The following is a 25,526-nucleotide window of genomic DNA, read 5'->3' on the forward strand; positions in this document are numbered from 1 at the left end:
GTACGGAGCGTACACATACATATACATACACACGTATATATGTTTATATACCTACACGTTATGTACAGTGCCTCTCACCCAGTGGGGACGTGGCTCCGAAGCAGGGTTAGCGGGAAACCTTGGCTTGCAGCGCCCCCTGCACACGCACACAAGAACCTCAGTCCTTGGTACCTCCCATGGCAGAACACAGGAGGAATAACAAAAACCAACTAACCAAAACATTTACATACATTACGAACCTACTATCACACCTGTAAACTCGTACCATTGCATCTTTCACAGAAAAATAATATATATATATATATATCTTAATTTACAAGCAGTCTTTGCCTGGTACTTACTATATAGGTGTTCAGCACCAGCCTGCACTCATTGTGATTTGCTTTTAGTATCCAGAGATGACAACACAGCAGGTTTACCCACATCAAAGCTATGACAAGAGTCTTTGAACTACTAAAGCTGTAATAAAAATAAATAAATAAATAAATAAATAAGACAACAAAACACCCTGGGACAGGATTTATGTCATCAGCCTCATATATTATGAAATGTCATCATTTAGCATTCATTTATATTTAATTCAGAGTCATGGGAACCTGAAATAAAAATATTGTAGTTTAAATAAGTACCTGCTTCTATATTCCCATAGTAATACATATGTTCTTGATTTGTAGGAAATGGATTCTAACGAAAGCATCAGCTGAGTCAAACTACTAAATTAGTAAGTACTGACAGTCCTGCTGTAGAATATATAATATATATATACGCACATATATATATATAAAGACGTGTTATGACATCCAGTAAACACTTGCCTTGGAGTACATCAGTAAGCACATACACACCTCACATAATATATATTTTTAATCTTGTATGCATTACTGTCTCATGTGACAAGGTCTAATATTACGGAATCTCTTCTACGACATTTTTTTTTGTTTTACCAACTGCTTATTTAGGAAAATCCCTAAGAAAGGAGATATAGACTGGTAGTCTGTCTCTGTGGTAGGATACGGAGAGTCTCCCCCCACATGCCACCCTTTTCATGCACTGTCCAGGCTGTCACTGCCCACAAGCCATCAGGAACAGCCTCAACAGACTCCTAGCAGAAGACTCACCAGCCTGCTATATCCCAGTCCCATTCTACAAGATCTGCTTTATACCTTCACTTGTGCTTCCAAAGACTCCCTTGTCACAAAGGAGAGCTCCATTCCAGCCTAGACCTGAAGAACATGGCGACCAGATGCAAAAACACTGCTGCAGGTTCAGGTTTGCAGTACGAGGCAAATTATCACCATCACTCCAAGCTGATGGCACTTCAAGTGCCACTTTGCCACTTCCCCACTGCCTTAGTTAGTGGGGTCTCCTGACAAGCTGAAACCAATTGGTATTTGGATTTGTAATTAAAAGGAAGTCTTGTCTTCTGATACTAAAATGACAGGAAGAAAGGACACCTGCACATACTAATCCAGATGATTTGCTAAGGTGAAGTACTCAAAGATTCAATGATGATCCTGTAATTTGCCCTGTTTTTCATTCCCTCTTGCTGAGCTTTGCTGAACTGCAGGAGATATATATCTATACATACACACACACACACACATATATATACATGTATGTATTAGGCATTCATTATGCATCTGATCAGCAGCAGATCAGTGACTGTTCCTGCTGGGAAACAGGTCCTTTTCTGTGCAATGCTGATGCTTCAAAAAAAATTATACCCAGCTGCAGTGGTAAAAAGGTACCACATGATTAGGCCATATGTTAAGTCTGTATGTGTTTTACTGAACTGATTTGTTACTGCTCCAGTTCTGTGACAGTTTCATCTATTCCCTCTCAAAGCCTTTAATGAACAAAAAAAATACCAGTCACAAATCCATTTCAAATGTTCACAGAGCTGAAATGATGGAAGGACTCCGAAGTAATGTGAAGAAGTGAAATTGTTTTGCTGCTACCCTCCTTGAAATCTTATTGTGAATTCAGGCGGGCAGTTAAACATTTATCTGGACAGCTAAGCTATACAAGGAGCCAGAAGGCACAGGGCTTAATATTACTGTCAGGAAGTTAAGAATAATCAGTCTATCCTGCATGATTTGCCTGTAGGTTGTTCAGAAATCTTACAATGGAAGAACCTAGAGTCTTTGTCAACATTATTCTCTGCACAGACAACCAGCAAAGCCCGCAGCTGACTTCCTGCTATGAGCACTTCAGTCTTTGAATCTAGCAAAATTTCTACAAGGTAAACCCAGGAAATAGTTTTGTGGATTGTGAAAATGAAGCGGTTTATTTCCTCAGTGAAGTTTCCCAGCTCAAAAACAATTGCTGCCAGTCTCATAGAACTAAGGTCTATTAAGTAAACATGACAATTGCTAACATCATGATGAAGAGCAGCATAAATGAGCTTACAGCTCTTTACCAGATTATTTTTAGTAGTTTTCAATGCCTCATCGCTTTGAGTGTATATAATCTCCAAAGCTCAACACTGGCAAAAACACCAAATCAAAACCCCGGGCATCCATCAGGACTTCAGCCCAGCTACTAGACTCGGTCTCGGAGCGCTACTCACTCAGTGCTAAAGGTGATCTTCATGGTTGCACCAGCCCTGTGGGGGCTGAGCTTGTTTGGAGAAAATCTAGATGAAGACCAGGAAGATACTTACCAGGTACTTTTTAAAATTAAAATATTTCTCCGTATGGACAACCCAGTATTACCTGCATGCGCTCCGTGTCTCAGTACTGACGATCCCAGTTTGTCACTAGCACTTGAGTCATCTCACAATCAGCTCAGTGAGGCTGCAGTTCAGATCAATTTCAGCTTGCTGTGTGCCTCCAGTCAAACTCAGTCTTTTTTTCTTTTTTAAACTTCTCAGTATCAAAGTTTCTGAAGGGCAACGTTCTCTGCACGGCTGCTGAAAACGATCTGCTTTTGCTGAAATTTTCTCTAAATGTTCCTTACAACATTCTCCTGAAATGACAAGCCTTACAGGAACAAAACACTTTACTCACAAGAATGAACAAGCTTTGAGTACTTTTGACTCAATCTATTTATACTGTCTTTCAGAGAGGAGAAAAAGTGCTAATGCCTCTGCCTGCCAATTTGCCTGTGTTCTGTTGATCATGACACAGAAAAAAGAATTACATGTACCTTGTGATACCCTGAATCACACTGGTACTTTATCACTTTACCATATTGGCAGGTTTACTTTATTTATGCTAATGGAGGGAGGGTGGAAATATAAGAATTAAAGGCTACTATATCACAAAAAATATCAAAGTAATTAAGCAGATCTGGATGTGCTTAGAATTTGCACTAGTGCATTAACCTCCATGACAGTTATGGATCATTCCAGAGCACAGAAAATATCCTCCTGCACACTCCCAAGGCAAATTCTGTCAGCTTCTCAAGGAGGCTGTATGGATGCTCTAACAATTCTCAAGTGGTCTTTGGATAAAGCCTTGGAATTAAAAAAAAAAAAGAAAAAGAAGAAATCACACACTCAAAACAAACAAACAAACAAACCCCACCAGTTTCCAAGTACAGGAGATCAATAAAGCAACTCCAGCAATACAGCCCTACCATAGAATAATTGTCGCTCTCAGAGATGACATTACATTTCAGATCTCATAAGCTGCTCTGTATCCTTGCTTCTGGCAATCCTCAGCTGTCACTGGCTTGAGAAGAAACTGAGAGGTCATGCTGAGCTCACGCTTGCCTCTTGCACAGAGCGTGAGGAAATTGCACATGCACAGCTCTGATGGATGCTGTCATTTAGAAACCAAGTACCAAGCCTCATGTCATCTGCTTATGCAAGCACAGCAGCAGCTACTCTGATAGTACACCTTTGAAGAGACAAATTTCTGGTTGTCAACCACTTTACCAATGGTTTAATTGCCACAGATGATAATTTATCTGAGGCAGTACATGGTAAACATTACTTTTTAAGGGTTAAAAGTGGAACAACCTTGAATCAGTCAAATGGTGAAAACGTTCAGACATTACCTGTGGTCTTGTCATCCAACCTTCCAAATAAATAATGATTCTGCTGCAAGATTAGATTACATCAATCTTGATTATCAAACCTTACTAATTTCTCAAACGCCACTTGTTTATTTTGGAAATCAGGGACCCAGCGACAGGCAACGGGCACAAACTGAAGCACAGGAGGTTCCGGCTCAATATGAGGGGGCACTTCTTTGCTGTGAGGGTGACAGAGCACTGAACAGGTTGCCCAGAGAGGCTGTGGAGTCTCCTCTGGAGATATTCAGAACCCGCCTGGATGCCATCCTGTGCAAGGTGCTCTGGGTGATCCTGCTCAGCAGGGGGGTCGGACTGGGTGATCTTCAGAGGTCCCTTCCAGCCTCGGCCATTCTGTGATTCTGTGAATAATTTTACTAGTTATGCTGAGCCTGTTAGAAATAAAAAATTAATCCTTTCACAAACATCCACACAACTTTGGAGATTGAAGAGATTCCCTTGGAAGTCGCCTATTAATCAGGTATTAGCAGCACACATTTTCCCATGCTGTTTTGGTATTATGCCCTAGAAAGACATCACTATGAATGCCAGAGAAGTCAATTTAATCCTTCGACCAAGACCACGGTTTGCCAACACCGCGAGTAAACAATTGGTCCTAACACAACAGCTTTGTAAAGTAGCTGGAGCTAAACTGAGCCAACCAAACGTGAACAGCAGTCGGGCAGCAGTGATAACAGCTTTTCAGTGGCAGTATCGGAGCTAGATACAAGCACTCAGCCTAAATTTGTTGGTATCCCGGTGACGAAGGGAAAGCACTGGCTTGACTTTCTACTCCACCCCCCCTAACAGAACATTGTTCTGGTTCCCACTCTTCTAAACTAAGTACAAGACTCCTTTCCACAAGATCATAACAGGAGTCACGCAGACAAATCTTCTGTTATCACAGTGGGTGATGCCAGAGATGCCGGCCTCTGCTGCTTGCACAACTGCAGTTTGCCTTTTGTTCCACCACAAGAGCGTTCCCATGTCCTGCACAGCTCCAGCAGCGGGAGAGGAGGGGAATTAGCAAGTGACTGCAGGTGCAAAAGACCGTACGCTTCCATGCTGGCTCCACTTCTGCAGTCGGTACGGACTGTCCAGGAAAGGGCCTCAGGTGCAGTGAATGATTTTTTTTTTATATATATATATATGCTTGCACAAAGATGCGAGTGTATGACAGTTTCAAATACAGTACCTCAGGTTTAGGGTTGGAAAAATCCAAAATGTTAAAACAAAAAGAAAAATATGACTTTCAGTGTAGACTATAGTTGACAGTGGTTTTTTGTTTGTTTGTTTGTTTTTGAGCTGCTGGCTTATTAGAGACCTGAGATAGCTTGGAAACTGAATGAAGAAGGGAACAAGCTAGCTTGACTGACTTCAAATACAGGGAAGCAAACAACAACAACAACTAAATCTGTTGGTGAATATGGCAGGGTAAGAATTGGTTAAGGTTAGAAGAAACAGAGGGAGCAAAGAAATACAAACTGGTATTTAGCATCCTCTGGTGCACCATGCCTTGAATTTTCTTATTTTGAAAGCAAAAGGAAGGTACTTTTGACTATAATTTCCCTTATCCCTCCTGCTGTCTGCAACAGTAATTGTGATTTCCAGCATCCCTCTTGGGAAGTCTTATTTTAAGAAAGACACGGGGGAGGACGGGGGAGTAGTATTCCTGTAAGCACAGCGTTCAGACATAGGACTTGGGCATGTACCGAGCACTATTTCAGCAGATTTGAGCATGCAAATAGTTACGAAGAGGAGTTATTTCATACACCATAATTTTAAGTTAGGCTCTTGCCTTTTCTCTGTCTTTTGGCTCGCTTCTTGCTGCCACAAATCCTATACCACCGTGTAGCAACAACAGGCTAGGCCTCACCCCTTCTCTCCCATGGGATGGAGAAGGGTTTCTTCGGCAGCTTCAGCTCCTAGGAGAACAGAGGTGGACGCCAGGAAATCCCCAGACTCGGATTCAGCCACTGGAGCTTCAAAAGCTAATCGCCCTGGAGGGGGAATGCCACCGAACACTGCCACCTTACAGGACCATGAGGTGATATTACGATCACGGAGAGATCCCTGTGTAGATTCTTCCCTTGACAGAAGTACACCCACAAGTCCTCCGCTCTTCCAGGAATCTCCCTTCACTCCTTTCTGTGCCATACGTACGGATCTTGGAGGAAGTCCAACAAGGTTTTAATTCCTATCGGTCTAATTTGTGTGACATTGGATCATTTCTCTATTGCCTCTCACCGTCCCTCTGAAAGCAGCAGTATAAACAGAGGACAATAAGCACACAAAAATCTCTGTTATAAAAATGATCCAGTACCAAATGGCAGATGAAAAACAAACAAAAACCTAGCACAAGATCAGAACTCGTTAGGATTCACAGAGGCACTGCACAAACGTGGGAAAGGAGAGAGAGGTAACATCTGGTAAAAGGGTAAAGTCTCTCTCTACATTTTATATAAGAATTTAACAATCCAGAAGAAGCTTCATTTTAAATAAAATCTTGTATACTGAGTTGACAAAATCACATCTAAAATCAAATTTTTGTATTCTGAAAGAAGATGCTTGAAACCATGGGCCAAACGTTTATAGGAAATGACTTCATGCCTTTCAAAACTGGGTTAAAAAAAAAAAAAAGAAGTACCTACTAAACCTTCTCCTAATTTCTGGCTGTTTCCTTGTACCTGCCATCTTGAAGTTTCTTATTTATTGAATGCAAGTTTCCAGCCAGCACCGACCCAGCACAGATCTACAGGATCGCTTTAGAAGTGAAATTAGATTAGCTCCCAGCAAGGCAAGCCGCTAGAAATATTTCCAGCAGAAAACAAAATTAGGTAGCCATTTAAAAAAAAACAGAGGTGGATGAAGTCCAAATACAATTCTGGGCTGCTATGTCATAATCATCAAATCAATGCCTTTAATTAACAGAGCAGAGAATGAGTCTTTTCTGAAGCCTCTGCAAGGTACTGCAACAGAGGTAATGCTTACACAGGAGTCTAACGCCTTTGACGATTCTAATAAACTTTCAGAACCACCCAGCATCATCAATTTAAGTAATTCAGGTCAGAATAACCTAGTTCAAAACAGCGGTGACAAACAGGTTTCTGTAACATCAGCTTTGCCATCGAGTCTGTTACGGACCCAAGCATTACTACTTTTCTTCATCTAGGATTAAAAAGTAAGTATTCAAAAGATCACGAATGAGTAGAGGCCAAGATATACTCCAGCCTCAATAAAATAAACTCGGCATCAAACAAAGCAGCACTGTTTTTTTATTAACTTTTGCACTCAAAATGTGTGTTTGAATTGACTCTTCTTTATACCCCAAGCACCTTCCGTGAGTTGGTACATATGCTGATGAACATCCAAGATTCATTCGCATCCTGATCATATAAAGAAATTGTTTTTGTGAGGGGTCTTGTTCTGGCAGGAGGATGGGGCTTTGCAGCCATTTTAGAACAGGTCTGTTAGGTACAAATAAAAGGGAAAAAGAAAACAAACCCAACAGCTCCAATCTAAAATTAAGAACTTAAACAGATAATAAGGCTGTGTAATTAATAACAGAAGAAATATGAAAGCACTCTTAACTTGGTTGCTTCATACATACGGTATGGGTTTTGGCTCAGCTTATGGAGAATGCATTAAACAAGATGAATAAACGTCTAGTTTAGCACTAAGCATTTAAGCCACTGAAATACAAATCTTTTAGAGGATAATTATCAATTTTTTGTGATGTGACATGCAATCAGAATTACCTCAGCACATTTAAATCCATCATTTAAAAGAATGTTTTAATGCTGTCTCATTTTGAATTAAAGCCTTTCAATAAATATAGGAAGAAGCAGCACAAGCTTCACAGATGGATTTTATGACATCTTTGCAGGCTCAGAAGTTATGATTACAGCCATTTTTTGAAACAAAATACCACATGTAGTCGGTGGAATAAGCACAGAGATAATTTAAGTAGTTGTCAATATGTTCGTGTTTAAGTACTGCCAAATTTTGAGAAGCCTCATTCTTCCAAATTATACTATTCACATTTGTGTATTACATGCATGCCTTAAAATTTTGGTTTGAAATACATTTTGATCAATATTTCAAACCACTGATTACAAGATAAGTGCCACATATGACTTGGTCAGCATTTTCTCACATCATCTTCTTGGTGACAACTTTGAAAAAAAGACTCAGATCTCAGATTTTGCTCTCAAATATATAAAAATCTGCTTTTAAAAGTCTCTCAAATTCAAAGGTCCTACGATGGGTTTAATGAAATATTCAGAATAGGTATGAGATCAAAAGTTTTTCTTTCAAAAAGTCTCTTTAAACGAACATAGCCAAAGCAAAATGGACGACATCAGCTAACTTTTCTAATGTTTATACCAGTTTTTCACCTTCTGTACTAGTATTCATGTATGCAACTAGAACGGAATTTATATGTAGAATGCAAAAGTAATTACAACTCACTCCTTTTGTAGCCAAATCAGTGTTAATCAAATAGGCTCCTGTGTGAAAGGCTAGATAAAAGTTGCATCTTATAAAGCCAAAGCAAATGTTTTAACTTATAGTTTTAATATAGCAATCAAAGAAAATTTCAAATACTGTACAGTGAAGTGTAGTATAGTACACTATATACTGTTATAATACACTATTGTTACATTACAGATTAAAAAATCAAATATAATTAGTACAGCAATCACAAATAAAACAAACCAAAGTGTGCTGGATAACAGCCAGTGCTGCGAAGATGGTATAATTTCTATGCTAGTTTCTTTTTAAGTCAACATGTAAAGCACTTACTGTTTAAAAAGATTTGTTTGCTAAATATATACACTATTAATTCTTATTTATACATTTTTTTTTAAATAGCATTCCCTCCTAAAAGTGCACTCTTTCATTTCTTGGCAATAATCCTCATTAAACGTAAAATAATTCTGGAAATACCACTCAGTTCAACCTTTTATTGCTCAACCGCAGGCGTAAGGGCTCAGAGGGAATCCTGCATTCGAAAGATCTTAAGCAACTTACTCAGTTTTAAGAAGCTAAACTGATATTCACAAGCAAAAACAAAGAAACCACTTACTGTCTTCTTTTTTTAAACGGAAGGATCAACTTCACGTTATTATTTTACAAAAGCATGTGAATGCTGCTATTTGAAAAATGGGAGCCAAACAAACGTAGAGGTAACAGTGGCATCTTCTTAAATCATTCGCTTTTCACTCATTACATTTCAGCTCGAACGTAGCTCTCCCGGTTGTAAGCGCACTAGGAATTTCATTACCTGACGTTTTCACGAGAAACTGGGAAAGCGGCAAGCAACCCTGCTAACCTCCTTACAGCAACAATAGGTTCTACTTCTCCAAAGATTTTCAATCAAGCATTCTGGTTTGGAAAGTATGCCTGCTGTACAGGGTTGTTAGCACATGGCCTCACGTGAAGCTGCTGGTCTTGTGTCACAGACTACCTCTTGTTCTTATTTTGTACCGAGAAGACGAGTAAACTACATGGGATTCACAAAGCCAACAATACACGTTGCTGTTTTGTGTCTGTCACAGTGAACACGCCCCAAATACACTTATATTACTTCATGTGAAAAATGTCTTTTTCCCTCACTGAAATTCAGCCAATTCTCAGACCAACAGCAGTATCAAGAAGTCAACCTTACTAACCAGCCAAACATTTTAGTAGTAAAAACTTTGCGTTTGCCTGGAAAATGGATCTGTTCTCCTGAGGCTTCCCATGTGCTCATTGAGAATCTAGCTCTTTTTTTCTTTTTGTACCCGGCCTGTATTCCTCAGTAATCACCCCTCACTTAGGTTACACCTCCAAAGCCGTAGTCAGGTTTATGATTTTCAAGTAATTTAAGTCGTCTTTGTCAAGAGGCGCTGTGTTAGAAGGTGGCTGGCCCCTAGACAACAAAGCGATGAAGGCAGGTGCTCAGAGGGAACTCAGCAGCCCAGCCTAACTCCCGAGGCAAGAAGCTGGGCTGGTTTTTTTCTGTTGTTTGAGAGAAAGGTGCACTCTCTGCACCACCTGAGATGTCCTCTGCACGGGGTTCGCACCCACAACGAGCCTTCCCTGCCCTCGTACCCCACCACCACCTTCCTGCCTAAGAGGGCAACCTGACAGGCACACGGGTGCTCACGACAGGCACACTGATTTACCTCAACTCACAACTGCATCCACTGGTAGCAATCAAACGAAACATCTGCTCAAGCTTCCACTTGGATGTTCTTTATTTCGCTTCTCCTGTACAGTTACACATCGTGCCAGCAGGTAGGTGCAGCTTAGCCTTCCTTGAGAGTACCAAAAGCCATCTTTCTCAGAAAAGCTGGTATTTAAATGCATGAGAAAGCCACGTGAAAGAAGAGCACTGCACCAAAAATATACACCAGCCTACATCAGACCAGAGGAGCTCACATCAGATCATCCTGTGATTTTGACACCATTTGAGACCATTTGGTTTGGGGAACTGGAGAGTTCTGATCTGCACGGTGTGAGTGGATCCCAGAGAAGACACTAAGGGTGAGTGAAAGCGAGCTATTATCCGTGCCTACTTCTATTTAGTTAAGAAAGGAAAATGTCAAATTACTGCTGAAATAGGAAGTGTGTCAAAATCAAACCAAGCCTTCCTCTTTACACAGTCAAAGGCACACAAACTTCCGCACTCTTACCACAAAGGCATCAAAGTAAGCGTCTTTCCTTGGAGTAAGGATGATGTGCAATAAATACTTCAATTTATTTCAAAGTTAAAATTCTCTCATATACGCAGTTTTTTTCCAGCCAAGGAAGACTTTTCTAAAGGAAATGTTAAAAACGTCTAAGCGATAGCTATCTTATCTAGAATGCAAGAGATCCAGGCGATGCCTCCCCCTTAGCCTCTCCTCACCCAAGCTCCGTCCCAGGAACATGCCCCTGCTATACCTCCCTAAACCTCACACTGTGACAAAGCACAATCCTCAACATTTTACATATAGAAGTAGCCTTCAGACAGCTAGGCTGATTCATGGGAGACTAAATGTTTTCAGAAGTCGTGGCAGGCTTCCAGCTGCTGCATGTGCATCCTGTTTCTCACTGAATAAGCCCCGCCAGTTAATCAATGCATCAGCAAGGTCGGTTCTGGTGTGCCAAATTACTTCATGCGCTCCAAGCTGCCAAGTCCTAACTCACAGGTTTGCAATTTGAGATCTTAAAATTTTTATTTGTGAAAAGGTGATTCTTACATTTTACCTATAAGCAGTGGACTACATGGTTAAAGGTTTATTCCCTCCGCATAAGAAGTTAACCAGCAGAGGAATTTAAATTGACTTTGACAAAAATGAGGGCTTATTCTTTAAGTGATTTGCTTCAGTTAGTTTTTACATACAAAAATAAAATCCTCCCCCATGGGACATTTTCTCGTACTAGCGCTTAGAACTGTTTAAGTGATTAGAAATGTAAAAAGTGGAGACTTTTCCGAATACAAACATACACGATACAGACAACACTTGTGAACTGGTAAAAACCCACGTGTGCACAAACACTGACTTCGATATTTAAATGCTCTTAATTCCTTTGAAGCTGTATTAACATCTTTCATCCACTCAGTGTTATTTTGCCATTAGAGGAAGCAACAATAGTGCACTTAAGTCTGACTATGAAGATAGGAAGCAAAGTGCAGTATCAGATAAACGTTCCGTCCTTGGGGAGCAAGCACGAGGGCTCCCTCTTAAAAACTAGCACTGCAGCTCTGATGAACACGCTACGTAAGTGGATACCAGCTGCATTAGCACTGATGCAGGTTTCCCTGCATCACAAACTGAAGCGAAGCTAAGAGAGGTGGGCAGTCTTTGCAGACTTTACGGACAATGGAACAGCACGCAGTGCTTGTTTCCACTGAGGAAACGGGGAGCTTCCAAAAGCTCAATTATTACTGAACACTTGAGGAGAATTTAGGTTAGAGAGTTGTTTCCTTCCAATAAAATGCTAATTTGCTCTGAGGACAGCTATTATTTGCTCTTTTTTTTTTTTCCCATTACTGACCAATACTAATAATCAAAGCTTTTTAAGAGAAATGGATTTGCTAATGAACGTTTGCTATTCTTTACAATTGCCAACTTCTTCTCTCCTGTACTTGTATTGAAAGTTGCACAACATCTGAACCAGCTCAATATTTGGGAGGAAATACAAACACGCTATCACTTACTAACAGAGCACCAAAATGGTTGTGTTGGCTCAGACAGCCATGCATAACCACACCACATTCACTTTATCTTCATCGTACACTTTTTTTCTAACTTGCTCAAACTGACGATACGCAGAAATTAGAGAGTTTACTACAGTCACTTATTCCAAGATTTCTGACAAGCGTATACAGCTGTATGAATGAAAAAAAAAATAAATCTGAGGAAGTGCCAGTGTAATTAAAGTACTGTGTATGCCACGTTGTAAAATTTACCACAAGTTTAGTTTCAGTTGTTTTTTGAAGTTTACGTGTAGTTCGTGTTTATGGCATACTTTTGAGTGGAACTAAGTACCTGGGACAGGATTAACCTTGTCAAGTTTCTAGTTTTGCCTGGTTTAGCCTTTCCAGTAACCTTAAACTAGCGTGGTAAGAACCTTGCATGGGCTTAAATTTTAAGACTTATACAGAATTAAAAATTACAAAGAACTTTCAGTAACCCACATTACAGCAGATATTCATCTCAGTGCATTTCCTAATGACTAATTTACAGGTAACAGAGCCAGCCTGGGTAGCAGTAAGGTAATATTAAAAGCTATTGCCAATCACACACTTGCTTATCATGCACTGAATAAGATGATATAATCTTTGACATACATACAAGATTTAATAGCTAATCACTTTGTGTGGCCCAGCCAATAAACATTACATTTGAACAGTAATTTCTTCTACCCTTATTAGATTTTAACCTATCAAGAGTGATCCATTGGCTCAGTAACATTAGTAATTCCTGCATCTTGACTATCCATCTCCTCAAGCTCCTCAACAGAATTTCCCTTTTGTGCTTTAGACCTCGCAGGGAAAGTTGCTCCCACAGAATTCACCATGTTACCATCAGTTGATTCAGTATTCAAGTGTTCAGTACCACCTGGTGCAGAAAACGACTCGGGTAAGCCAGCCTGGAAGCTCCCAGTTTTAGCAGTTGAACTCACTGCCTCTACTTTTCTTTGAGAGACATCAACTGATGCTGACTGCTCTGTATTCTGATCCCGCAAATGTCTATCCATTGAAGCCTGAATAGAAGAGACCATCTCCTGCAACTTTTTTCTCTGTGCCTCAATCAAAGTAGGGTCAAGCTGCCTGCTGTCTCTCATTGTCACAACTCCAGGAGCTATTCGGATAAGCTCACTGTTACCAGAAGCAGCTGTGAATGCAGAAGGCTCAATTTTGGCAGGACTGAAGTCCGTTTCTGTGCTATGCTTTCTTAAGAGTGGTGTTTCCCTGGCTCTTTGATCGTGTTGTTGACTACTAGATGCAGTTCCTAGGGAGTGGCCCTTGCCTTGAAATGCAGTTATGTTATGCAGTTGTTCAGATTTCTTTTTCACTACTCCACCACTACCCAGCTTCAGCATTCCATGCGAAGGGCTTGCTTCCCTGCTCCTCGAAGTAGCTTCGGCGCGCACTTGACTTAAGGCCTCTTTAACTAAGTCTTCAACATCAGGACCGATGGGAAAGTGCCCAGCAGCATCCACACACAGCTCTAATCGATCTTCTGCTGCATTGTACACAAAGTTTTTACCAGGCAGATGCGGAAAAGTACAGTGTTTGCCGTCAGCCAAACCTATAAGGATAGAAAAAGTTATTCAAAATGCTAGCAGATTTAAAATTATTGCATCAAAGATGTAAAAAGAAACACATTTAAACTTTTTACTATGGGAGAAAAACAATTTAGGCTTGTATGCCTTAAGATACCACCCACAGTATACCCCTAAGACATTGCTGCCTTCTGTGGCAATTCAGTTGAAGTGCCAGGATCGTAGCACCACTAAATAAAATAACCCCCTTGGTAGGGCTTGCAGTTTTAACACAACAGAAGTTGAAGAAGCAGCACATGCCTGCAGTAACACACAGAAAGCCAAACCCCACCACCACCCTAACCTTCCCCTCCAGCCAAAAAACAAACAAAAAACCCACCCACAGAAAACATTTAAAGAGCAGAGAGCACATTTCAAATTACTGTGCTTCTGGAGAAGTTTAAGACCTCTCCCATACTGGTTAAAATAGTAGGATTTCAGTGTGCACAACTGCAGTTAAATCTAAGGATGTTCATATTTCCTATTGCTTGTCTGCTCAGAGAGAAAGTGGATAAACAAAAACATTTCAAGGTTACTATGTTTAGTAGCCCTAGGCATTGTAAGTATTAACCTTTACAAAATAAACATGAGACATAATATTTGTGATTAGCTGTTTGTTTCATTAATCTACTTCTGATTTGATAGATCTGGCGTCAGAGCTCGCCAGGCAAATTTAAGTTCTGAAGCCACTCTGTGTCAAAAAAGGGAACAATCAGCTTTCTAATTTTTTGGTCACAAATTACAAAATAACTCTCATCTCTGTCCCATACGGACGGTGGTATAAGCAGTAAGGCATCATTTTAGTGACAATGGTTTCTATGAGTTAAAAGCTGTCTGCAGAAGAAAACTTGGCTGCCACAACTCTCTTCACTTCAGTTCTATCAGCTATGAAATGAGAGCTACAACAACAAAAAAAAAACAGACGAGGCACTTTAAAAAAACAAAGTGCAGGGAATGGGTAAAGTCATAGGATTTTCCTCATATTCTCTTACAATTCCTCAAGAAAAATACCAGAAGTTACAGAGAAGGGAAGAAAGATAACACCTAAATCCTTCTTCTATGTTATCAAATGCAATGCAGTCAAAACAAGTATTCTAGGCATCAACAAAAAGGCCACTCAAATAATTTGATACGTTATTAAACGGTTTTTATAACGATGAACCAAGTGACCAAAATCATTCAGCCTCCAGGGCTTCCGATTCACGCTCCTACAGCTGCAGAGAACCTACAGATGAGATATTCTTCATTTCAACAACTTCAGACACACAGCTCCTTTCTTTACATACCCATGGGAACTGATAACCAACCAGCCAAAACACGCTACAGAACAAAATTTAACCCCAAACACCTGTCTAACTTAGCCTGAAGAACAAAATTTAACTACATAATCTACCAGCTCAACCTTCGCTTGCAGAAGAGAGTGCTGCAAGAGTTTCTATCAGAGACCAAACCTGCCTTTGAAAATGTGATCTTGAAGTCCCAATGAGATCTCAGACAATCCGCTAAATCAAATTTCAATTGATTTATAGTAACTACACCTGATGGAAAGCTTTGCTTCAAATGTTCAGTATAATAGCTGCGTTAATTAAAATATTACAAATATGTAAGGAGCTTCTTCACGTGAAAAAAGAAACTGTTGTACAATAATTGATGTGGAAGTTTAGTAGTTCATAAAATACTAAAATCATACGAGTTTGCTAATGGTGAAATTGTAATTCTACCCACCAAGCTAGGAGGTAAAATACCTACACATACAGAAATGCAATCAGAATCAAATCAGACTGGCATCTCCCCCAGCCTTAGCTCTTACACTGCCAGTTGGCAAAATACTTTAAACCAGGCATTTTCTGAGTTAATGACCAGCTGGGTTAAAGTCTCATATTCATTTTAGGCTCTCAGCTCCAGCTAGTCATTTATCAGTCCAGAACGTCCTTTCCATTGGGCATCACTTAAAAATAATTCGCTTGCCACAAACAACACAGCAGTCTTCACTGTACGAGCACAGTAAAAGGATGAAAACTAAAATGAAGCAGATCTGCTGTAAGACACTCGCATGCCTAATCTATTCCCCAGGCTAATAATTCAGTGAGAGGTAACGTGCATTAAGTATGCCACACATTTTAGTTATTGCAAACATAAAAGAAAGGATGTATTAAAACAGTTGATAATAAACTAAAAAATAATCAAGGATAAGTTGATAAAACTGCTTAGGAAATCAAACAGTTGGAAAGTGGCAAAGGAAGTATTATTATAGATGAAACCACAGGAGCTAAGCTGTGAATGCAAAGACTTCAACAAGAAAACAGACTCTAAGTGAGAGAAAATAACTCAACAGCACATTTTATGAAGAATCAGACGTTATTCTTTGTAGGCAGTATTTTAAAAGCCATCTAAAAATCAAATATTCTTGAATTGCTTGCTTGCTTATTCCACACATAGTCCAAGATGAGAGATTTATCAACATGAAAAGGGGATGGGTAACTTTGCTTTTGAACAACAATCTTAGGAATATCAAAAACAAATTTAACCAACCATTTAAATTTAAAACATGCAGTAGCCCTGTATAAAACACCTACTAAGACACAGTAGAAAGATGAACTCCTTGTTCAGCGAGTGTTTTAAAGTATAATAGAAATAGGTCCTGTAATTTTCTCTTTGTTTGATCTTTCCAGTAGGAAAAACAAACAAAAACCAAACCACAGCTGACTTATTGAAGTTGTTTGTTCTAGTCAGGAAGTTTATACGGAGATGTATGGCTATAGAGAAGATTTCAGAAGAACATATTTAAGCTGAATGAACTAGTCGTAATCTGATTCCCCAGTGTTACAAAAGGCTCTGAGGGAGTACGAGGAGCTCTACAATGTTATGAAAATTAAAGGTGTACCATGCTAATACAATAAAGTATGTTTATGCTTACAAGTGACTCAAGACCAATTTACAATTTTAAAGGTTTGAAAACAAAGGAAGAAAGAGCAACAAACACAAAAAAATACCTGTGGTTTTCTTCATGATGCTGTAGAATACTCCACCCTGCTGGAACAACTGAGGGAGCCCCTTTGCATAAGACCAAACATCTTCTCCTATAAAAATCAAACACAATCGTGAGGATTAAGCACTCCTATTTTAACATCACAGACAACAGCTGAAAAATGTAACTCCTTGGAATAAATTGTCACTCTCTTAAATGCAATTAAGAATTTGAATTCTGATTGCTTATTTGTAGAACACGAACCTAGGACACTGGGTGACTTTCAGGAAAACATCCCATAGTCCGACGTGCTCCAGTACAAAGGTTCCCAAATTTGATGTGATCCAAGCTGCAGCTCTCGGTTCTTTGCCAGGCCGTACACCGAAATCTCCTCTCCCCTCTTACCACATGCTTACACTAGGAGATGACTGACACTCTTCCAAAATTCAGGCACGTATCCTTGTGCATTAAAGCCTCAATTCTGTATCCCTACACCTTTCCCCAGACGGGGTCTTAGTGTCACAGCGGCCACACAGCGGGCTTCACGCTGCAGCACGAGCCCCCACGCAGGCAGCTGGGCAGAAATCATGTCCCTACCTCCTTCCCCCTTCCTCTTCTTAAGGCTCGGCAGCAAAATGCCGACGCTGGGGCCCAGTAGCCCCCTGGAACTGGCATTTTTCGAAGGTGCCAGAAATGGCGTTGAAATGTGACAACCTGAAATGCTGCTGAGGGGTTAACAGACAAAACAAAAACAGCAGCCCCCCTGCCCCAAGATTATGTTAAGGAAGGTAAAGAACGGAGAAAAGGAGCTACAAGGACAGTATCAGCGACCTAACAGAGCACCTGCTCCATCCTCAGGCGTGCTGCTCCTCATTCTGCTAACTACTCACCTGCTTCCTAGCAGTGGCACGTGGCGTAGCCGACAGAGCCGCGCAAACAAAAACTACTAACAATGCAGAAACAATTACTGGGCATTTACATTTTCCTTAAAAAACGGGTGTTCTCCCCCACGTCACGTCAAAGCTTCAGGGATAGTACTGAGGTGGAAATCGCAGCCTTCTTTCATCATTACAATCTCCACAGCCGTTTCTCTCACTGTTCTGTTAAAACCGGAGAACGTGAATCATCAGCTAAAGTTAACTGGGACAGGGATAGCTGGAAAGCGTGAGGCTGCGAAGTACTGCCCACCAATATTTCTTCGCTTGCTCTTAAGAGCAAAATAAAAGCACAGAGTTATTTTTAGCAGCTTACACACCCAGTGAACAAAGCCCTCCTGTGCCTGCACTGCATAACCCACCAGGTACGCCACCCCTCGGGGAGGAGAACGGCCGACCCCACGACAGTGGCTTTACGTGGCACCGCCCGCTCTGAAAGCCTTGGTGCCGTTCCCCGCCTGCGCCCCGCCAGAAGGATGCTGCGGGCCGCCTCCCCGCTCCAGGTGTTCTTCAAGTCCCCGTTCTCCGTAACAGGGAACGGCACCTCTTCGTGTCCTCTCTTTAGACACTCAAAGACAGGAGCCCTACGTAATCCGGCTCACTGTAAACGCACTCATTAAACCACAGGCATGCTGTTTCCTTCCATTCATTTGCACATCGAGCTCACAGCTTTGACCGAGCACTAAAACGACACGCTGGTCTGGTCAACAGGCATTCACTTCCCAGCAAGAAAATCCAGCAGAGAAGCCACCTACCACTCTTTCTTATTTTCTGGCCACAGCCAGCAGCCACACAGTGGCTGACTCTGTTTAAGGACCCCCATGCTGCTGCATTTAGCAGTCCGCTCTTATTTGAAGGGTTCCCATCCCTCCCACAAGGCCACCACCAGGCTTTTAGGAAAAGTCCAGTTTTACAGCCTCAGGCATGCTTTGTCACGCCTTGCACCAGAGAAGCAGCTCTGCTTGGCAGCTTTTTACGTGACACTAGCAAGGACCACGGGCAGAAAAGTATGGTGGGCAGGGCTCACCAAACAAAAACATTGAAAGCCACTGAAAGAAAGAAAGGAACCAAAATAAACCCTTGTGCTGTTTTGAGAAAGAGGTCTCAGATTGGAACAGCAAAAAGAACCAAAACAATTGTCTGGAGCTTCCCAGGCGGGAGTAACTACTGCGCGTAATTCAGCTGAACTATGTTTGAGGTCTGCAGGTTTCTGTTCCCAGCTGGGTCTGACCGTTTTGGTTCTGTCTACAACGGCAGTAAGACATTTACAGGTCACAAACCGATTTGGGCGATCGTTTAGCTGGATGCAAAGCTCCCTCAGGCCGCTGTACTCACCGCAGGGCTGATGTCCTCCCCACTATTTCCACCGCAGCGCTCCCCCGGAGCAGGCTCCGGCCCCGCAGCAGGAAGGCAGGGCAGCAAACGCCGCGCACCCTGCCCGCAAGCACGCCTGGAAAGAGCGGGCGCAGACCAACCCGTGCCAGCGGCAGCCCGCGATGGTCACCGCGCGCAGCAGAGGAGGCGTGCAGCAGCGCTAAGCAAACCCAAAGCTCTGCTGATAAACGCAGGCTACAGGGAGCTGCGGCTGGCTTTAAAACACACTGTTTAAATCCCAGCAAATCCTGGCATCAATTAATAGGTTTAATTCAAACCTGGCCATTTGGATTTCACACGAGCTGACAGGTTCATCAATGCAAAACAAACCAACCAAAATAGATTCATACTCGGCTTGCACGTATCCGGAGTGGTTTTGCCTGGGTGTAATTAAATCAGTTTAAAAACAAAATGCTTTAAACTATGCTGATGTGAAATTAAAATTCCTTTAGTCACTTCCTTATAGAATTGTATAGTTGGAGCTAAATAAAAATAGGGGTAAAAGCTTCACATTTTATGCATGTTTTTTGTAAAGTAGCTCAGAAAAAAAATTACAGTATCTAATTACCCAAGGGTAATTTTTAAATTATGTATGTAAAAATTAAATAACATGGTCTAAAATTTTAATGAGTTAACGAGCCAAGACCAGAAGAGAAAAATCCAAGTAACTGCAATGGGAAAGAAGCATCAATCCACCTAAGAGGAGACTCTGTAACAAAAATCTTCTAAGCACCCAGAACTAATAGCTCTAGATCAGTGAAGACAAACTTTAACTACAGGCATGGGAAAAAAAAAAAAAAAGAAAAAAGAAAAAAACGTTTGGTCCAGAGAGCCTACTTTAATAGCACCTCTCCTCTTCATGTCCTAATCTGACCATGTTGGATGAATATTTTTAAGAACAATAAGTTAGAGCAAGAGCATGAAGGCCAAGCTGACTCTCAAACTTTGCAGCACTCTTCTTTAATACCAGAGAAACCTAGCTGAGAAGCACTGAGGTTTCCCTTCCCAGAAAGGCTGAACATACCAGCCCGAGGAGCTGGCACCTAAACCCTATTAAGAAAGGCTTAGGAAATGTCTTCGGGTTTGTTTTCCCACTGAAAAATAACAATTGGAAGTAGCCAACCGCCTAGATTTTTTCCACGAGTATTGCTGAAGGAAAATGAAGCCCTGATGCGAAAAGCGGCTACATAAAAATAGCACCTTATTCAGTCGCTGCCCAGGTTGTTGTAGCTGGGTGGTTTATCACTTGCTGCCACTTTTAGTTCCATTAGTAACGCAACATGGATACAGTTGGGGAAGGGTGAGGTAAAGGCTATTCTGACCTGTGCTTCACAGGAGGAATCTCACAGCGGGGAGAGTCAAAGGCAAAAACCGATCCTTGAGCACAAGGCTCACAGCTTATACGTGAGTAGATGCAAAAAGGGAGGCGCCTTAGTGCTGAAGTCACCAGGATACTTTGAAAGTACCTCCGAGGCTTCTGTAAGCCAGCGAGCACATTTTCGAGCCTATTTCTTGAACGCTCTTTTAGTTTCACCTTGGAATTCGGCGAGCTTTCCGACCCAGCCTTTCCCTGCACTTTGGAACTGCGACCCGAACGCCGGGGCGGCGAGGCGGCAAGCGGCGAGGCGCGCTGTCGTGCCAGAGATAGCGGAGCGAACAGCCGGGCTCGGGAGAAATCAAAGTTCTGCACTATGAACTTCTGACATGTCACTCCGGGCTTATGTAATGGGTTTGTTTCTGCAATATCACGTGCCTCAGCCACGCCAAATCCCTCCGGCAGAAGGGGAGACTCCCACAAAAAAAAAAAAGCCTGCAAACATGACTATTCGACTTGTTCGTGCAGCTAAACGATAATTGCTGGTCTGCTTCCTGTCAGTAACAGCAGGGATGGTGAAACTTAACAAAGAGAAGTCATTGCAACGTAGTTCGGTCGTACGTGTTGGGGAGAAGAAAAAAAAAGGAAAAAAAACAGACCAAAAAAATCTGTCTTTTGTCAGTCAGCAGATTAATATATGTAAATATCTGAAGAGACTGGCGTGCGAGTGAAGGCCCAAATCTCCTGAGTCCACATATGAGAATAAAAGCCACAGGCAACGGAGAAAAGTTCATTAGTTTTGAATTATTACCAGGCATTTACACGAGTGACAATTTATAAGCTTAGCTTTGCTACCCTACGTCTACAGCTGGGCTTCAAATACACATTTAGCTTCTTTCAGTTTCTCCTCTGCCTGCATTCTGAAATAATGCTTTTCATGGTTCCTGCTTGAAAAATAAATAAATAATATAAATAAATAAATAAACACCCAGACCTTCATATAAATTGAGCAGATTAGCTTAGGAGACAACGCTGTATTGATCTGCTTACACCAACACAGCTCCCCGTGGGGAGAAACACCAGGACTTTATCCTAATACAGGGGTGAGAATTTAGTCCTCAAACTTCCGACGAGCAGCCAACATCCCCCTCTCACATCTACTCTGAATTTCTTTCCTGTGACCCGGGGGAGATGTAGGAAGCGGGCGTGTGTAGCTCACACAACACGCGCATCAAATGTCTGCTTAATGAGATGCTGGAAAAACAAACAGAGAGCGCAGGTAGAGAGACAGACAGAGAAGGAAAGGCATCGACTCCTAAACGGCAATTTCTAAGAGAGGCTTTCACAGCAAAGAAAGAACAAGCACCTCATACACACATTTTAAAATTCACAACACTGAAAATCACGGACAGCACGCTAACTGTTCCTCTAAGAGAGGAGTAACGACACTAACCTGCTCCATGGTTACAGCAAAAAACAGATGTATATAACTGTATTTTGTAAAATTTTATCTCCCACTTAAAAACCACAATTTTAAAATACAACCCGAAGCCAGCCTTACCCATTAGTGTTGCTAGAAGACACAGAGAGTACATCTCCTTATCAACCTGCTCTTGCAGCTCCTTCGATGAGATTTTACTAGTCACAGCAACGTCTTCATGCTTCACGGCATGGGCCGAGTGCGCTGCAGTCGGCGGGCTGCTTTCCTCCTTGCCTTTCAGGATCTCTATGGCAATTCTGTCGCCGTGCTGCAGAGGCACGGGTTCGTTCTCCATGCCTTCTTTGGGAGGCAGCAGCTCCTTAGGAGGAAAACCATAGCGAATGCACTGCAAGTACGGAGGGATATTGAATTCTCTGGCTATGCTCTCCTGCAGTTCCAAGAAAGTGGTGGTGCACTTCAGGGTGAGCATCGACTGCCTCCCATCATTGGTCGTTATTCGGATTTTCTTCTCTTTTGTTGATGTAGGTGAATACGGGGCTTTCGTTGGCGTAGCAGGTGCAGAGGACGGCCCCTCACGAACAGCCCCCGGGGAAACAGTCCTAGGTTGCCCTTTATGCTCTTGTTTCAATTTTTCGCTTTTCCGTTTCTGCATCACAGAAGCCTGGTCTGCAATGTTCTGCTGAATAGTTCTTTCAGTTTTGCTCATATTTAGCTCCTCCTTGTGCAAAGTTTTTGTCTTCTGTCCGGTCAAAATAATTTTGGTGGGAAGCTGTGCCTCTGCCTCTTGTCCTTGCTGCACCTCGTCGGCTCTTTGGGCATGAGCACCATCAATATTTACAGGGGTGTAATCATCGGGGTTCTTTTTGGCAGTTTGATGCAATATCGTGTTGACAACTTTCTGAACAAGAATCTCGCTCCCGAACTCCCCGGGGAAGTGCTTGGTAACGAGCTTCATGGCAACATCGTACACGTTGCTGTTCAGAGAGGTGTCGCTTTCGTACTGGAACCAATAGACCGTCTCTCTCACCACTCTTCCACCCCACTCCAGAGTAATAGGGAACGCTTCGGGCAGATTGTCGTATTCTTTACCTTCCCAGTAGTGCTTGAATCCGCAGCCGCACTTGCCACCCGTGGACCTGGTGTTGGTTCTGTCCCCGTCCAAGTAGGAGACGGACCCATCCTCTCTGACGCGGCGCACCAGGTTGCCGTGACACCAGTTGCAAGCAGTCAGACTGCTCAGGCTGTAGTCGGGCACCAGCACGTCCTTCGCAGGGTTGTAAGAACACACCAAGCTGTTGAGGGGAAAGCTGTAGTTTTTGTCAGGCCTGAGTTGCCCGTGGGTGCTTTTCGCCAGGTTGTACAACTTCCCGCCCGGCGCCAGCCACTCTGGAGGCACGTGGTGCTCCGAAAGGGCCCCGCAGATGAGGCACCTGTGAAGGCGGTTGTCCATCACCGCTTTTTTGGCGGCGGCGGTGACTTCTTCGGGCTGGACTCCTATGACACCAGTCCTTCTGTAGAAATACTGATGCACGTCAGCGACAAGACTGGGATGAATACCGTGTTTGCTCATGAAGACCTCCTCCATGGCAGCAACCAGCCTCATCAAGTACTTATCTTGCAGGCTTCTGTCTCCTCCAATAACGCAACCGCCGTCCTCCTCTAACTTGATGTACTTTTTGATGAGGTCTTGAGGAACTCCCCAGGCTTTGGGAAGGAGCTTCCTAGGCAGTTTAGGTAAAGCAGCACCTTTTATTCCAACTAGAGGGATATAATGGTTACGCCCCGAACTACTCCACGCAATGCAGATCGGCTTGTTCAACATGCCGTCTTTCCCCATGCACTTCTCTAGGGGTACCAGGCCGGGGAGGAATGTCGCTGAATAATCCCCGGAGCTCCGCATTCCGCTCAGGGAGTCTAACAGGATGATAGGCCGGTGAAGCACGTTGGCCAGGCCGAAGATGTGGATGTTCCTGAGGCCCATCGGCACGCCTTCGGGAGGAACGAACAAGGGGTCGCACTCGTTGATGATGTCCTCCCACTCGGCTGCGTCGATAAAATCGTGGAAGAGCGCCTTGTAGTGGCTCAGGTTCTCCTCAAAGTGCTTCTTCAGGTTCTCCCGCAGCGCGTGCCAGAACAGCTCCCGGCCAACGAGCGCCCGCGAGACCGCGTGGACCAGGCAGTGGCCGTCCCCGTCCACGTGGACGGGGATGAGGCACTCCTGGCTGTTGTTGGCCTTCTTGATGTCCTCCAGAGTGTCGTGCAGGTAGACGAGGCTGCCCGAGCGGTCCTTGCCGTAGCCGATGGTTTCCATGTGCTCCGGCTCGATGAGGAAGGCGCGGTCGCCCAGCAGGGAGCAGTCAAAGATGTCTCCCTGGTTCATCTCCGTCAGCAGCTTGGCCTTGCCCGTCTGCTTGTCCATGCCGTAGCGGGCCAGGATGGGGGCCAGCAGCTTGCAGTGGTAGTTGGAGAGCCCCATGACTTTGACGAGCTCCGTGCTCCGGCGGGGCGGGCTGACGCCCAGCAGGGCGTTCCGCAGCAGGTTGTGCAGCACCACGTCGGGGTCCGTCACCTCCTCCACGGCCAGCAGCTGCCGCTGCTCGTGGCGCCGCCCGCAGTCCGTGCACTCGATGCTGCCGCCGCCCTGCGGCCCGGCGGCCGGGAAGAACAGCCGCGCCTGGCATTTGGGCTCGGGGCAGGTGCCCGAGAAGATGCGCCGCTCCCGCTTCTTGCCGCCGGCCGGCGGCGGCGCCGGCGCCTGCTGCTGAGGAGACGGCGGCGGCGGCGGCGGCTGCTGCTGGGGCTGGGACATCTCCGGCGCTGCGCTGCGCTGCGCTCCGCTCCCCGCCCCCCACCCCGGCCGCCGCAGCCCGGCTCCTCCTCACGGGCTCCCCGCCGCCGCCCGCCGCTGCCGCCCGCCGGCCCCCATCCGCCGCGGAAGCCGCCGGCACCGCCGCCGCCGTTGCCCGCAACGCAACGGCCGCTCGCACTTCCCCGCCGGCCGCGCAGGCGCCGCGCCGCCGGGGCCGTCGGGAAGGGGAGTCCCGGCCGGGAGGGCGGCCCCGCGGCGGGGAAGGGAGAGGGCAGGGCGCCGGGACTACGAGGGCCGTCGTGCAGCGCGGTCACGGGGAGAGGAGGGAGGGGAGAGCGGAGCCGGCTGCGCCGCCCCCCGGGGATCGTGGGAGTTGTAGTCTGCTCCCGGTGGGGAGCGCCCGTGGGGTCCGCCGGCGCTGCCATGGCGCTGACGGCGGGGCGGGGGGGTGGCGGGGTCCAGCCGCCACCTCACCGCTGCGGGTGGCAGGCGGGGTGGCTTCACACCTGTGGGCAGCTCAGCGCCACACTGCTGCCTCACTGCCCCTCCTCACAGGAACAGGAGGAGAAAATACAATCGAAAAAGGCTCAGGGGGTGAGATAGGGACAGGGAGATCACCCACTAAGTACCATCATAGGCAAAACAGACTGAGCATAGGGAGATTAATATAATTTATTGCCTACTAATAACAGACTAGAGCAGTGAGAAACTAAAATCATACTAAAAACACCTTCCCCTCAAACACCCTCGTCTGCATCCTCCCCCCAAGTGGCACAGGGGAACGGGGAATGGGGGCTGCGGTCAGTCCCTGATGATTCGTCTCCGCCGCTCCTTCACGGTCCCTCTCTGCCCCTGCTCCCCGTGGGGTC

General features: G+C 44.0%; 1 protein-coding gene across 1 annotated transcript; it reads right to left on the reverse strand.

The window, feature by feature from the left end:
• Nucleotides 1-9,830: 9,830 nt before the first annotated feature.
• Nucleotides 9,831-24,795, reverse strand: VCPIP1 (valosin containing protein interacting protein 1). Its single transcript, XM_080582419.1, has 3 exons — nucleotides 21,969-24,795; nucleotides 16,809-16,895; nucleotides 9,831-13,802 (listed from the first exon to the last, which is right to left on the reverse strand). The coding sequence occupies exons 1-3, from the start codon at nucleotides 24,655-24,657 to the stop codon at nucleotides 12,934-12,936; spliced, it is 3,645 nt and encodes a 1,214-aa protein (XP_080438545.1). The 5' UTR covers nucleotides 24,658-24,795; the 3' UTR covers nucleotides 9,831-12,933.
• Nucleotides 24,796-25,526: the final 731 nt, after the last annotated feature.

This window comes from Anser brachyrhynchus (genome assembly GCF_964034855.1).
Source record: "Anser brachyrhynchus genome assembly, chromosome: 2".
Taxonomy (NCBI): Eukaryota; Metazoa; Chordata; class Aves; order Anseriformes; family Anatidae; genus Anser; species Anser brachyrhynchus.